At 37.1% G+C, this 15,376-nt stretch overlaps 1 protein-coding gene across 1 annotated transcript in view; it reads left to right on the plus strand.

The window, feature by feature from the left end:
* ARHGEF37 (Rho guanine nucleotide exchange factor 37) overlaps positions 1-10,953 on the plus strand; it is a 30,927-nt gene extending 19,974 nt beyond the window's left edge. The window contains exons 12-14 of the mRNA XM_072398992.1: positions 2,824-3,019; positions 6,004-6,179; positions 10,246-10,953. Of these exons, the coding sequence (XP_072255093.1) occupies positions 2,824-3,019; positions 6,004-6,179; positions 10,246-10,473 (600 nt within the window). The 3' untranslated portion in view covers positions 10,474-10,953. The remainder of the gene's footprint in view (positions 1-2,823; positions 3,020-6,003; positions 6,180-10,245) is intronic.
* The last annotated feature ends 4,423 nt before the right edge of the window (positions 10,954-15,376 follow it).

Consider the following 15,376-nt stretch of genomic DNA (forward strand, 5'->3'; position numbering starts at 1 on the left):
ATGTGTATTATCAGGCTTAATGCCTCCAAAATGCCATCAGGCCATTCACAGGATGCAGCGATATCCCTTTTTAAATACTGGCAGGAAGGCGGACAACATATGAATGTCATCATCCTGGAAATGACAATGGGCATTGTGAGCAGCTAAAATTGAGAGTAAAGGATAGTGAAAACACTGATAATTGTTATAAATTTTTATTAATTTTACTAGCAATACTTGTTTATACTTTTATAGGGATTGTGTTTGATTGAGAGGACCCTAAGTAATTGATCTGTATATTTTTGTTTGTCCAAGTTTGTACATGAGCCAGCTTAAACTTGGACAAACAAAATCATACAGATTGATTATTTAGGCTGGGTGTAATAATTATCGTTGGAAACGAACGACTAACGACAAATTGTCCAATTATCGTTAACAAAAAAAGTGCACAACGACGCCGATGAATGTGGATTGTTGCTGGAAACGAATGACCGACCCAACGGATCTGTTCGGGCGACGATCGTTCGCTATCATATTTGTGTACGGTCGTTCAGTGATCGTGGATTGTTCTGTAATACACTTTCTCCTTTACATGTCACTTCCTGCATCATTCAAATGATCAAATCTAGCGTGTGTACACTATTGGTCAATTATATTGAACAATTGTATCATTACAGCATGTACAGAATTGTGCACAATACGATCGTTCAAAATAATCGTGCGTAATCGCTGATCAGTCGTTAGTCGTTCGTTTTCTAACGGCAATTATTGCACGTGTGTACCTAGCTTTCGGGTCCTCTTAATCATACATAATCCCCATTAAAGTAACAACTTGTGTGTAAAATTAAGAAAAATATAACAACAATAAATCGTTAGTTTTATTCACTACATGGCAGGGTCCTATAGTAAAATTCTCTGTGAGCCCTCCACCATTTAGTCTTCTTCTAAAAGGCAATTGCAACGTAATATTTTAGCACAATGATTTTCCCCTGAGACTAGAAAATTAGTCAAATAGTACCATTTCGCATCATTATATAATAATAAAAATGACCATAGGCCATTTCAAATAGAAAGGAAAATGCACTTTCTATGCACATTCAAATTATTTTTAATACAATCCCAAAACAACTGAATAAATCATAATTCCAAAGTGATAGTCAATAGTATAATCACATAGTTTGCAATATGTTTGAAGTTGATTTGTTAAAAAGGCAGATAAAATAGAAAAGTAGCAGATAGCCCACAGCAAAAACTTTCAGCTTAAATAAATGTTCTATGATGTGTTAACACAAAGCACAGACCTAAACTATGCAGAATGTCTATGCAAATATTAGCTTTCTCAAGGTTTTTTTATTAGGAATACCTGACACCTTGCAATACCTAGGCTTTTTGATGGGTTGCTCAAACGTTGCTTTAAAAACCTGGAGCCCAATGCTTCAATTAACAACACTGGTCCGGGGGCATGAATGCTAGCGAATGGGGCACTATGTAGGGCGATATGTAAGACTGCTGGAGACTGTACAGTTGCCAATACAAAGCAGATACAGCTCTAAGCACACACGTGTACTAAACTATCATGGATGAACCTAGGTAAACCAGCAAACTTGCAATGGATCTGGTACAGGACTAAAAATACAGGATTTGCTATTAGTTGGCAGATCCATTCCACGGTTGCTGGATACCTCAGGTTCTCACATGATAGTCCATCTTCTTGTCTTGGAGAGTTTTTTATAATTAGGCCCTTTTTTCTGCAGCCAAATAAAAAATACTTCAATAAGGCTTCAGATGGGTTTTAAGGGAAGCATGCAAGTGGCTTCTACAAAATGTTCTTCACAGTGAAGAAATGGAAGTACATTAAAAGGGGGCTTCAAACAGTAACAGCTCTGTCTAAACGTTTATTGGACTACTTGTTCTATTTGAATTACTTTGGAACTTTTTTTTATAACCTGACAGAGTATCAGAGTAGACAGAGTATTAAAACTTTGTTTTTAATAAATTGTGATTTATTTCACAATAGTTTCTGACAGTACATTGGTGTATCCCACTCTTTCCTTTTTTTACAATTACTGCAGCCCTCGTATGACCACGTTAACAAGGCATGGTGCCTATCTTTGGCATATTTACACATGCCAGGTGCAACAGTTGTGCTTGTCTCCAGCGAGAATTTGACATGTGTACATTAGTCGCCCAATGTCTGAAAAACTCATCAAGAAAGATCGCTATACAAGACAAGGGAAGAGAGCACAACAGGGTGCTGCTTGCTCGTCCTCCCCCTCCCCTTTTATTAGAGCAAAATATGCAATCTGTGTACAGCGCTCAATTGCTCAGCTGTCAGTTTTCTATGTGTACGCAGCCTTTGCTGAGTTATCTGTACTACTGGGCCCATAGAGGTCCAATATTTGATATAGTACTAATAGAAGTATGTGTCTTTTACATGATGATCTAGAGCACAACTGCTTTTGATGCTGGAACACCCTCCTCCTGCCTCTTACACCATTTTTGCAAAATTGCCAGTACAAAAAATTGTCTTAAAGGCGTCAGTGTGATTTAAGCCTAATGATGCATGAACCAGCAAAAGAAAGATGTATACAGGAAATTACACAGAATAGATCTAACCAATTACATTCCTACTGATCCTGTATAAAGCAACGTGTGGGTATTTAAATGAAGAATGCTTGCACAAAAACTGTGACTTATTTGATCTAGTACAATTGCTGTGTTTACTGGATATCAGTAGATCACTTCAACATTTCACATGACTCTTGGATTTGCTTGTTACCTTTTTAAAGATTATGAAACATATCAGTCCATTTTATTCCACCTCTATCTCTTTTCTTGTATTAGGAGCTCACCCCAGCCACTGAACGCCAAATCCAACAGCTACTGCAACGTTACAAGGCTGAAAAGCTCTACCAGGTAGTAAGCAGTTTCTCAAGCAATAAGGAAATGGAGCTAAGCCTCAGTCGTGGTGATGTGGTGGCAGTCATCCAGCTTGCTGATACAAAAGGAAATAGAAACCGATGGCTGGTTGACACAGGAGGTAAAAGTTATAAATTTGTGACAGTGAAAACCACTCTGCAAATATAAGTTTACAAAAGGGTAGGTTTGTCACTGCAACAAACTACTTATTTGTTGATATTTCCAAAAAAAGGATCAAGTTTTGGCTGGATGTGAGGCACTGTAAGTCATCGACTAGCTCCCTAGGTGTCTAGATTACTTTGACATCAAGATCTTGAACTCCCATGTCCAGTCCACTGCAGAGCTGTAATTGTGTACAATCTGGCTAGCATTCTATAAAAATGCTATAACTATTGAAAATTAAAGTACTGGTACCTTAACCTAAAGCCCTGATCTATTACTGAGAATTTGTGGATAGCTTCCCACCACAACATACATGACAAACACAAACTAGTAGTCTTCCTGCCAAAGAACTCCAGTTAACCAATGGACTTAAGCAGAAAACAACAAAAGAACCTTCTATCCAACTTCATTGATGGGCAGATGTGCAACTAATAAAGCGATGTTCAGTGTGGTACAACTGTGTAAATCCCAGCACTGGATAAATAGAAATACAAAAAAAAAAGTTTTCATACATTTTTTTATCTGTGTATTTAGTTTTTTTCCCTGAATTTCAGTTTTAGCAATAAAACTCCAGTCTCAGAGGTACAGGATCTGCACAATTTTTTAAAATATTTCTTTCTTCGGACAGCAGTAAATTTAGTAAGCTAATGAAGTAAAAAAAACAATTGCTCATTGGCTTTTTTTGGTACTCCTTGGTAACTGGAGTTGGACAGCCATGTGATAAGGAAGGCCATAATCTGATATTTAGTATGATGTACTCCAACACAAGGATCATAGTACAGTTAGTGGGGGATTTAATTAGAATGTGCAAATACAAACTGGCACTAACATTTGAAGGGATGTGGGGACATGGGAATTGTTTTTAGCATATCTGACATTTTATAGAAAATACCATTTTAAGGACAATGGAGTGCTGAATTTTGAGAATTCTTCAGCAACAAATATGTATATCAAATTGCTATGTAAGCAATAGTTAAATTGTTTGCTTTAACTGTTCAGGGCTACTGAACGGGGGTATTTCTTAAATGTATGCTCACAGACTAGCCCACCCCTGATTTTTGGTTAACCTCCATTTTTACAATACGCCTGCAATATGTTCATAATCTGTTCAGAGGAACTAATGCTGAACTTCCTGGGATCACACCATTTGTTATTATCTTTTATTTATAAAGTGCTATCATATTATGTAGTACTTTACAATAAGTTATTAAGAAAGTAATCAAGAATTGTTTGTTTAAATGTTCGTAATCCTTCATCACCTACCTCTTTTTTTAAGTATATTTTTATACCTTTGTCCATGGCTACCTGCCCATTAGCAGATACCTGTCAGATGACACTAAGGGCAGACACAAGAAAAGGTCAGGCAGAGCTGGCACTGGGGTCTAATTTATAAGCCAAATATATCTATAAAGGTCAGAGTAGGCTAAAAGTAACAAGAATGTTATTGCGACCTGCCAAGTCAATGCTGTCACTTTTTACATTCCTCGAAAACAAGCAGCAATGCTCTGATTAGTATCTTCATATTTATTAATAAATATATGACCGGCAATAGCTTATCATATCAGAGAGCTGGGAACCACACCATCAATTCTATATAGCTATAAACATTCATGCTAGAACAATATGGGAATATCTATCTATCTATCTATCTATCTATCTATCTATCTATCTATCTATCTATCTATCCATCTATCTAGTTATCTATTTATATCTATATATCTATCCATCGTTTCCTGCAGAAAAATAAATATTCATAGAATAGAGTGATGGTAACAAAGCAGATATACTTGGGATATGGAGGTTTTCTCTATCTTACCCTGGCCACCAGAATTCTGGATGGTAATTTACCATCTACCCAGGACTGAATTATCATCAGTGAAGTGACTGCTTAAACAGAAGAATATATATCCTTTGATAAAAGCATTTTGCTATATGTGAATAATTATAGCACCTTGAATAATATAGATAACTATAGAGGCTGCCACATTGACCATTACATCAGAAAATGTTGATTTCCTGGTGATTATGCTAATCCTGTGCCTTCAAATGCTTTATGACCCAGAAAAAAGTATGGAAGTTCTGACTTGCTACTTCAGCCAAAGAAGTTGATGTAGTAGAGGAATATAGATTCTTTGTTGTCCTTGTTAACTTGCAAAGGATACTTCACTTAGCTTAGAGGATAAGGCAAAGCTTTGTTGACCTTAACCATCCATTTATATGCATTGGAAATATTCTGATATTTTTAGATTTCTATGCATGTGATTAGATATTCTTTTCACCACATTCAGTAAGCCAAGTGAAATATCCCATGAAAAATAATAATTCACCTTCCTAAGTAAACAGCTTATATACCTAACCGCCAATGATTCGGAAAAGGTGAACACAGCCAGGACCAGGAGGTCAGTAGTATAAGTCTAAATATGTCTATCCATACTCTCATCCTTTTAACCCCATAAACCATGTATATGGAACACTATCAATATAGTCAACAATGAAGTGATAATGTTCATTTACCTAACAGTTCATTTTGTTGAGCCTATCAAGCCTGTTGAACTGACAGATGTATATTTTCTCACATTCATGGCTGTACACTCTGGGGTAAATCAGAACTGAACTAACTTCTACCGCACTGGATATAACAGGAACATATGTCCATAGAGTTACCAAAAGAGGAGTCTCATTTTTAGATCACCCCTTTTCGCATGTTCATAACTCCTAGCCAGAGCAAATTTTTGTATTATCATAAATGACCACTTTAATAAAATATTTTTTTAATTATTCTTTACAGTTAAATGACAAGTAAAATGGCTAAAGTGACAGGGGTTGGGACATACTAGAACATTTGCCAGTGATTATATTATCATAATCAGCCATATACAATCTATTTTTTAAGAAATATTAGTTCATTTTGCATTTTAACTTTTTTATTTTTGTTTCTGACAGCATCTCGTGGATATGTACCTTGCAGCAAACTTCTGCCCTATCAGGTAGATCAGAGTTCATCTCACTTACGTGTTTCACCTGAATCTACCAAGAGTGTGCGGAGACATTCACTTACAGCTGAAGTATGTCCCTATCCAACTTCTCCAGTGTACCTGAACACCACTGAAACCTTCCAGGTAGGAATTTTAAGAACACATCACAGTAATTTCTAAACAGCAAGATCAGACTCGGTGCCTGATGTACTAAAAAGTATCCCCATGCATTAATATACATTTTCAAAGAATACATTTTGTAGAACTGTAAGAACTGCGATATCACATTTGACCAGCAGGTGGCAATATTACATTCAGAATTGGAATCCCTAGGTCCTAGTAAAATCAGCCTTATGCAGAAAAAGAAATCATTACTGTTCCTTCAATATATATGTCATAAGCAAATTAGGGATTGTCACCCAATAAGAAAACAGAGTTTACAACTCAGTAGGGGAGAATTTTAGACATCATTTACCCTGCAATGGATTGACCACTGGCCTATTCACATTGAGGTTAGTTTGGCTTAAATGTAAAAGAGAATTTATGGTTTGTTGTTGTTGAACTCAGAACTGTAAAGGGTTCATCATTGTCTACAAATGTAGTGCCCTGTATGTGTTTATTGCACCTAGTACAACGTTTCACAAAATGTCTATGCCTGCATAATCTTTTCAGATGCAGGGAGATCTCTGTTATCATCTCTTAGTAAAGCCTGATGGAAATTGTCTGTTCTGGGATGTGCGGACCCTCAGCAAATCATTTTTCTTTAAATCCTAAAATAATTTGGAAGTTCTTCTCAGGCTACAATGAGCAGTGCAAACAAGAACTGGTGTAATCTCTGTAATTCTCCTGCATGGGTATAATAAACCGCATGAATGTAGTCCATGTACTGTTATATTGTGTATCCCATGCAATTTATTTGCAGCATTGCCATTTACAGATCAGTCTATAATTACCCTTACTAATTAACCTTACTAATGTGTGACAAATTAGTTCTGCAGCTAGTATTTCAGATCTGAGCATTGCGTTGCACTAAGGTGTTATGTGCTCTGGTAACGGCTGTGTAGCTCATGAACAATTCTTTTTCTGCAGTCCTGTGAGCAGCTTTTCCAGCAGCTGTCACAACTGTGACTCATATCCCTGATTATTAGAAAGACAGCAAATGTCAAAAAGTAAGCTGCCTGTGCCAGCTGATGACTGGGCATGCATGCAATCAGGGATTTACCGGGGGATCCAAGCAGTGACCTGCTGTATTTGCAAACAGACTCATAGTAAAGAGGATGTAACATGCAAGGTCAGCCATTTTAAACCAACATGCAGTACACAGGCTTCAGTGCTTTTTGTTCATTTGATTGTCTAGACCTATAAATATTATTCTTGTAACTGCTACATTAGTGTTTCTTGCTATAGAGAACCCAGGTGCTCAAGTTACAGTTAAGAGCCGCTAATATATCTGAGCACAGCAGATATAGCAGGGTACAAAGTGTGCCACTGCACCAGGGCCCTGGACCCAGCCTTTGTTGTTTCTCAGCCATTGTATTAGTGGACTCTGTGGAAGAAGTGCTGTCAGGGCGTTTGTCAGCTGACTCTTCCTGTGTTCTTCCTGTGCTGTATTGAAAAGTAACTTTCTGTGATGGGGAACCAAAGTGAAGGCACAGAAAAAGATGGTGAGCAGTATGGGGATCCGTGTGTGAATGAATCTGAGGAAGAGTTTTGCCGATTATGCCCTTGAGTCACTGGGACTGGGGGAGGGGGGGGATGGAGAGGATGGGGGCCCTGAGTCAGCCCTGCATAGGGGCCCACTGTTGCCTATATCTGCCACTGTGTGGAGAAATATCATTAAGTTCTAGGCTATAAAAGTTGAGTAAAGAAATTGCTTGCTATTTGCAAACTGTGAATAATAAATGTGATCTCTGCAAAGGGGCAGACACAAGAAGACCTTGATAACCTCAGTAAACCTCAGTAAAAATGAACCCAGCTGCTTAAGAAACTTACTATTTGCCCCAAATGATAGATACCGTACATTTATTTTGACCTTTGGGTGGGTGGCCTTTGACAACTTAAAAGTTACATTTGACACTCCATGAGTAAAGTTTCTCTTTATCAGACAGTTTCTGGTGAAAATGGAATACCTAGGCTGTTGAAGGGCGCAAATTCTTATATTACACGAACATTGTCCAGACTTCTGGAAGATCATCCTGTTCTCAAATCCAAACCTTTCCTCTACTAGTGTGGGATATATTATCGCCCCTCCATCCTCCCACTGTCCAAGATGACTTTATACTTGGAAACCAAGTAAATGATACAAATGGCTCAGGAAAATGTAGGTCTTGCCTGTATATCCAGCTGCCCTCGACCTCCTCATCTTCAAAGACCCAGACACTATGGAGTATTTAATATATTAATATTTCAACACACAAACTTTTTAATCTTGAGCAGCTCAGTTCATACATTCTCCCTCTATATGTTGAGTTGACAGACTTGCAGCCTTTTAATCTCTAACAATAACAGATATTAGATGTAACGTAAGCACAAACACAGGAAGTAGGAAGAAATGAATACTAAGATCCAATCTGAAGAACCCTTGTTCCACAAAACATGCAGCTACATACACCAGTAGAGGCTTGTTTTAATTGAAGAACTCTTAATAATCTGGCAACCTAATACCAATTTAAACAATTATTTATGGTGTCTTTAACCAAGTAACAATTTTGTTTTTCAAAGTGAAATGCGCATGAAATATCAAAATGCTTTCTAAAAAGGTAAAAATCTGGGGAGTAATAAGAGATAAGTGAAGTTATTTTTATAGGCTCATAGTTTGTAAAGTTAAAATAAACACAAATTGCTCATTTTACAAGTCCTAGCATATGTGTTTACTTTAAATCATAATTTTCTTTCAACTTCATAGAACGAATGTGTCTTCCGGCTACTGCATGTGAACAATAAGTTTCTCAATGTGGAGAACATACTGTACACACTAAAGTTTTAAAGAAGCTGAGTCATACTAAACTAGCAAAGTTCTGCATTCTGACTGGCTATATGTTCCTAATAATGGAATCAAATGCCTCCTGTCCTATAGCTGGAGCTTCAAAACGTCTGTCATCTACTAGCTAAACAAAATACTTTTAGGCAGCACAAACGGTAGTTATGGTGTACAAAGTGCACTAACATATTAAAGTGGCATTGCCTAAGGTGCATTTATTTACAGCAGCAATCAGAAGAGACGCCAAATACATTTATTGCACTAATAAAACTTCTTGCAACTTCTGATTCAATTCATCAAAAAATGTTAATTACATCACTGTATGCAGATAGCTAAATACAATGCCTAAACACATACAAACTCCCAAAGTATTATACTACTTCTTCTTTTAGCTTTATTTTTCCTGGTTCTGCTTTACTCCCTGTGGGTTATCTTCCTACATTGAACAGAGATGATGATGCTCCTTCATTGACCAGTAAGCAGGCAGGAGGTGGCATTGGATGCCAAAGCAGGAAATAAATGTGCCACATGCCTGGCTGTGCAGTGATACAGAAGTGTGCAAATTACAAGACTGGTTGAACAGAACTAGGTATAACAGTAAATATGTATGTGTATATCCATATAGTTAAATTTATAAACTGTATTTAGCTGCCTGCAATTCTGCTTCAACTTTAATAATATAACTACTACTATTTTTTATTTACTGTCCCATCATGCTTAGATATAACTAATGACTTTAAAAGACTGATGCTATTTTTTTGCTATATCCCTGTAAATTTTGGCCAGAATTGTGTTGGAGATATATTTCCACTTGGGAGTCTGAATAATACAAGATGGCATGTGTTTCAGGTTAGCAGCAGCCACACTGGTGTGTGTGGAATTGTCTCTTACACAGATTAAACACAGACACCGCTGTACTGGCCACTTAAGATACAACATATTTTTGGATTTAGTCCCTTATCGGACACAAGTGTCAAATATGTGTTGCATATATAAGGTTGACAGAATAACATTAGTTCACATTATCTTGTATTGTGTTTTTGGTATTTGTGGAGCAACAGGAATGGAGGAAACCTGCAAACCATTGGGAATTACACTGTAGATATAGAACAAAGAAAAAGATACTATATTTTATACCATACTATACTATACTAATGTATATATCTTTTTGGGAAGATGGGGGTTGAGTTGATTAAGCCTTTTTAATAATGTCAATTCCTTCCCTTACAGATTGTTGCAGGCTACCCATTTACAGCTCGTAGTAATTATGAGGTCAGCATCATGGCTGGGGAGCCTATAACCATTCTGGAACCACATGACAAGGAGGGACGCCCAGAATGGAGCTTGGTGGAAGTGAGAGGACAGAGAGGCTATGTACCCTCAAACTATTTAATTCGAGTACCCGTGCAAGTAAACAATCGTAGGCCATCCTTGGGTAATAACACGCCAATAAGCTAAAGCTAAAAATACTGTGAATCACTGGAAAAGAAGAGGATGACTTCTATGAAACCCTCCTCCTTCCTAAACCATAAGCACATGAGTACTGCTTACCATGTCTGCTTTTACTGTGATGTGTATTAAGAATTCTGCAAACTACTGTATACAAATGTGCAAGAAGTATTAGTATCCGTATAATATTGATTCTATGCAATTCTGTCATCTTTCCCAAAATACACAAAAGACTTCTAAAATGTAAACATGCCAGCTAAACAAGCTCTATTTGTTGCAGTCTCCTTGTATTGTAAAAAGCTGGGCTATTCCCAACACTGCATGAAAACTGCTACATACTAACGTCTTGAAGTGCTGATTTTCCTAAACTGAATGCTTTAGGGATTTTATAATGTGAGCTTAAAAGATTTATGTGTGGTTATATAATTTTTTATAATATTAATAAACTAAAATGTGACTCCTTGTCCTCCATAGAGGATCATGACTGTATTCAGATTGTTGACTGTGATTATTTTTGCACTGTATATACGTGTGAAAGCAGGATTCATATAGGATGGAAACGTGTTTGATATCCTGAAAGTGATGAAGGATTATCTATAGTATTAAAGTAACATAACCCATACCAGTCAGTGAGATTGGCTGATTGGTATGGTTGGGCTCCATTTATACCTGTGGTGGAAAACTGGGTTGTTAGCACCTCCCTGACACATTAAACTGCTGTTATGTGCTGGTTTTGAATGTATTGCCCTTGCGGTTGTGATGTGGTTCTTCCTCCAATGGTGGAAAAGCAATCAAGCAGCCAGAAATTACTTGTCCCTATCAGGAAATGGGCCACAATCCATCACAACAGCAGCCATGTGAAAACCGGAACAAAATAATTCCCAAGCACCCAATTCAGTTAAATTGGAGCAAATTGAAGTGCGTTGGAAATTACTTGCCATTTCTTGCAGGTAAGCATTTGACATTTCACATGTGTGCGTTGCACTATATTTCGAAACAGAAGGGAAGGAGGAAGCTAAACCAATACTTGGGATGGTTAATGAAATTTAGTTCCACTTTAACGTCTCATATTTAAAATAATAAAGGTATTTTGTATTTTTACATGTACTTGTACTGGTTACCTGGAGCTGACATGGAACATAGTTAAATAAGGTGCAGTTGGCAGAGGTGTGTTACTGCTTCCTTTTGGCGCTGGGAGGTTACACTATTGCACTCTTTTATCTCTGACAGAGATAATGATGTTACTCTTTTGGCAGTGCTGTCTGTTATAGATTAGTAAGTTACAAAAAAGAATCATAAATCCTGTGACAGAAAAGATATGTTTTCCTGTGTCATTTAAAAAAAAAAAAAACTAAAGTAGTAGTTAGGCATGACTACACAGAATAGCTTTGTGTGGACAATGCCAAACCCAAACCAAACACAACGCTCATCCATGATCACATTTTAACTATATATACTTTTGTGGAAGATAGAATGAATCAAATGGAAGTCATAGCTTGTAGGAATACGAGGGGTACACATTCTGGTTAATTTATTTATGGAAAGGTTGTTTCAAGGATGGAGGCTGATTAGGGTTGATGATATTAGATTTGTTCCTCCACAGACATTTAGCCATAGATGGTTGTTTTAACTGAAAAGAAGTCATGAAAGATGACAGAAGACTCTTGGAACATTTTTATTAGGGTTGTACACAAATACACCACACACATAGGCACTGTACATTTACTAAGTTTATTTTTGGACTTGATTTATTAAGAAAAAAAACCAGTTCAGGGATCTTTATCATGACTCAAACACACAGGGGCACAGGGCTTTGTACAATAAAACAAGTGACGTGTATGCTGGCATATCCCAGACCACTAACCTATTGCTTACACATAGCTGGAACAATACTTTTGTCTATCTTTGTATACATACCTTTTTTAGTAGGGGATCTTCATTCTGGTCATGTAACATGTATATTCATTGTTTGCACTCTTTGGTTCCTGTATGCTACAACAGTGTCACATTCTCTGAACAATTCTTATGTGTGCCCAGGGCAGCTTGATAACAAATTCCAAGGAACATATCATGGACCCTGGACTCACAGGATGTTGGTTCAATGATGCTAAACTTTAGAGCAATGAGTCTGCAGGGCACAGCTGTTTTTTATTTTAAAAAAAGTCTTATCAAATTCTGTTTATGTAGCTGATAACACACAGTCCCATATCCAGATTTCAGTGCCCAGATAACAGTCCCAAAAACAATTGCTAAGAAAAGCAGGGGCTGCAATTTACCTGCATCTTTATTGATTTTTTAAAATGTACATTATTGGCGGTCTTCATTCTCTCCTATCTGGGGTTTTCAGAAAGCGGCTTGTCCTTCTGGATCAATGATTTGGAACAACCCACTTGAAGCTGAAGAACGCAAAATGGTTTCATTTGTCTTTTTTTTAGGAGAATAAGCCCAGCAATTGAAAAAGCTTTAAGAGGGGGAACTCTGTTTATAGAAACATAAGTTGTGGCAGCCACTATAACACTTGCAATAAACTGTCCTTGCATACCAAACTAGACTGTTCTATCTCCCATTATCTAAGTCGTAACAAACACAGACTAACTGTTTACCTGTAACTGTGTATAACATTGTAATAAGGATTGCTACTGTAGACTGTATTGTTTTTTTTAACAGATTTCTGTAGTTAACACAGCAACAATAAGCAGCTCAGAATAATCTTATGTGGGTTGTTAGTAAGTTCACAAAGAGGCGTTTTGTCTGCCAAACACAAAGACCTTTACCAGTCACACATAAACAGTGCCTGATATTAACATTCTTCTCAGTTCCTATTCTATAACGGTGCCTAGAGAACATTCCCTGGACTTAGGGCCTTTTCTGCTATCCTACGCTGTTGTATTAACTCAGCACAGTTGGGTGTGTTGAGGTTATACAACTCAACATACCCAAATACACACCAATGTTTACTGAAATATTGGTTTTGTATTGTGTTGCTCTGTCTTTAATGTTGTCTGCAGTGCCTAGTCCATGAGGGTCACTGATGACCAGTTGAGTATTAAAGCCTTGGCATGTTGCAGCAAATGTTAAACATTCTAGACCATTGCATTCTTCAAAAGCCAATGTCCAGTGTATATTTTAATATATATAGGGCAATAATTCATTCTTTATTCCTTCCCCTGCCTATGGCCCCAATCCCTGGCTATTGTTGATCTAACATCTCCCTGCTCCCTTCCTATAATGTATCATCTCCCTGTAGTGCATATGGCTGTGAAATACTGGTTTAGTTGCAGTTTAGCGGACTTCCCAAAGATATATATTAAGTAGTTACATAAAGACTAACAAGGGCACACCTTCCATTCTACATGTGACAGCAATGGCTTCACCTACAAAAATAATGGCATGTTTTTGTTTGTGGCTATACACAGCTTGTTTTATTGGTACAAGATAATTTATGTTTAGTAGCTGTGCTTTATTTCCCGGTTGTCATTTTTAGTTGTTGAAAGTTTGTATACAAAACATTTTGCTAAGTTTGGTGAAACAACAATGTTTAAAGGAAATCATCATTGAGATAAATTCTTTAAATATCGTTGCTAAAACCCTTTACTGGAAAAACTTGTAATGATAATCCTCAGCCTTTAGTTGTTTTTTAGTTTTAATAATTTTCTAAGCAGTTTAAAAGTGAATTTAAAGTATTAAAGCCATTTCAATGGACAGTTTTTATTTTCAAAAGATAGTTGGCAATAAAAGCTTCCAATTTCTTTTAGCACAGGTTTTCTTTAAATGCTTTTATTCTGTACCAAATGTCTGCGGGCCCAAGGGAACATTCCTGATGTATTGGAACTGGACTGCTGCCATGCATAGCTGTTCAGGAAACCTTTACACTAAATCACAAAAGCACTCAGAAGGATGAGTCCCTCTTCCTAATGCCAAAGTTGCTAGATTACCAGTGGGGGTCTAATTAACATTACTAAAAAACAAAAAAGGTATTTCTGGAGATTTCAATAGATAGAGCTGAAAGACCTTTAAGTGGAAATGTGAAACCTGGTATAAACTGAGGGACATATTGATACACAGAAAATTAAGAAGCACCGACAATGGGATCATCAATCTCTTATCAATGGTTGAGCTGTATGGTTTACATTAAATTTTTGCTCTCCCATCTCTAATTTTGCAATTCAACACACCTGAAAAATGTTTGTCTTATACCCTGGCTGAGCTGTGCCTAAGCTGTTCAGTGATTTCCTAGATTGTCTAGCTAAACAGAGAAATATTGTAATCCATGCCAATACCCTTTGCCTACATCCTGCCCCACCCCACATGGTGGCATGTTGGACAGCTGGAGAGCTAGGAGGTCACTACTTTGTGTCACACAGCCTTGGTTTGACTCTCCTTTGTGCTGCTATACTAACCCTCATTGAAGGTCATGAAATTCTTTATCAAGTACATCTCCATGGGTGCTTGTCAACAAAAATGGATACTATATTAATAAAAAATTAAATCCATTTCCGGCTTTCCCACTCCTCCCCCTATCCTTTACCTTGGAGCACTCTTAAATGTTGAATGAAATCTGTGTAATACCTTATTACTTGTGGGTATGGGGAGTTACCACACTGGTCATTAATGCATCCTCTTCTGAGCTCAGGGTTGATCCATGCCATATACTTCACATACTTGGCTTTGAGATAGTGGATTGAATGATAGTAGAGCAAACTTCAACTTGTAAGGGAACCTCAACCTGGACTGAAAAATGGTAAGTCCTGCTGAACCTTTTCATTTTTCTTTTCAACTTTCTCTTGACTCCTTTTTAGCTTAATCCTTTCAAATTTATTGTGCAGTAAGAACAAAACAAACATCATAAAGTAATATAAGAAATAAAGAAAAATTACACAAATAATGTCAAAAAAAAAAAAAAAGAAAACAA

Source organism: Pyxicephalus adspersus, chromosome 2 (assembly GCF_032062135.1).
Source record: "Pyxicephalus adspersus chromosome 2, UCB_Pads_2.0, whole genome shotgun sequence".
Classification (NCBI taxonomy): Eukaryota; Metazoa; Chordata; class Amphibia; order Anura; family Pyxicephalidae; genus Pyxicephalus; species Pyxicephalus adspersus.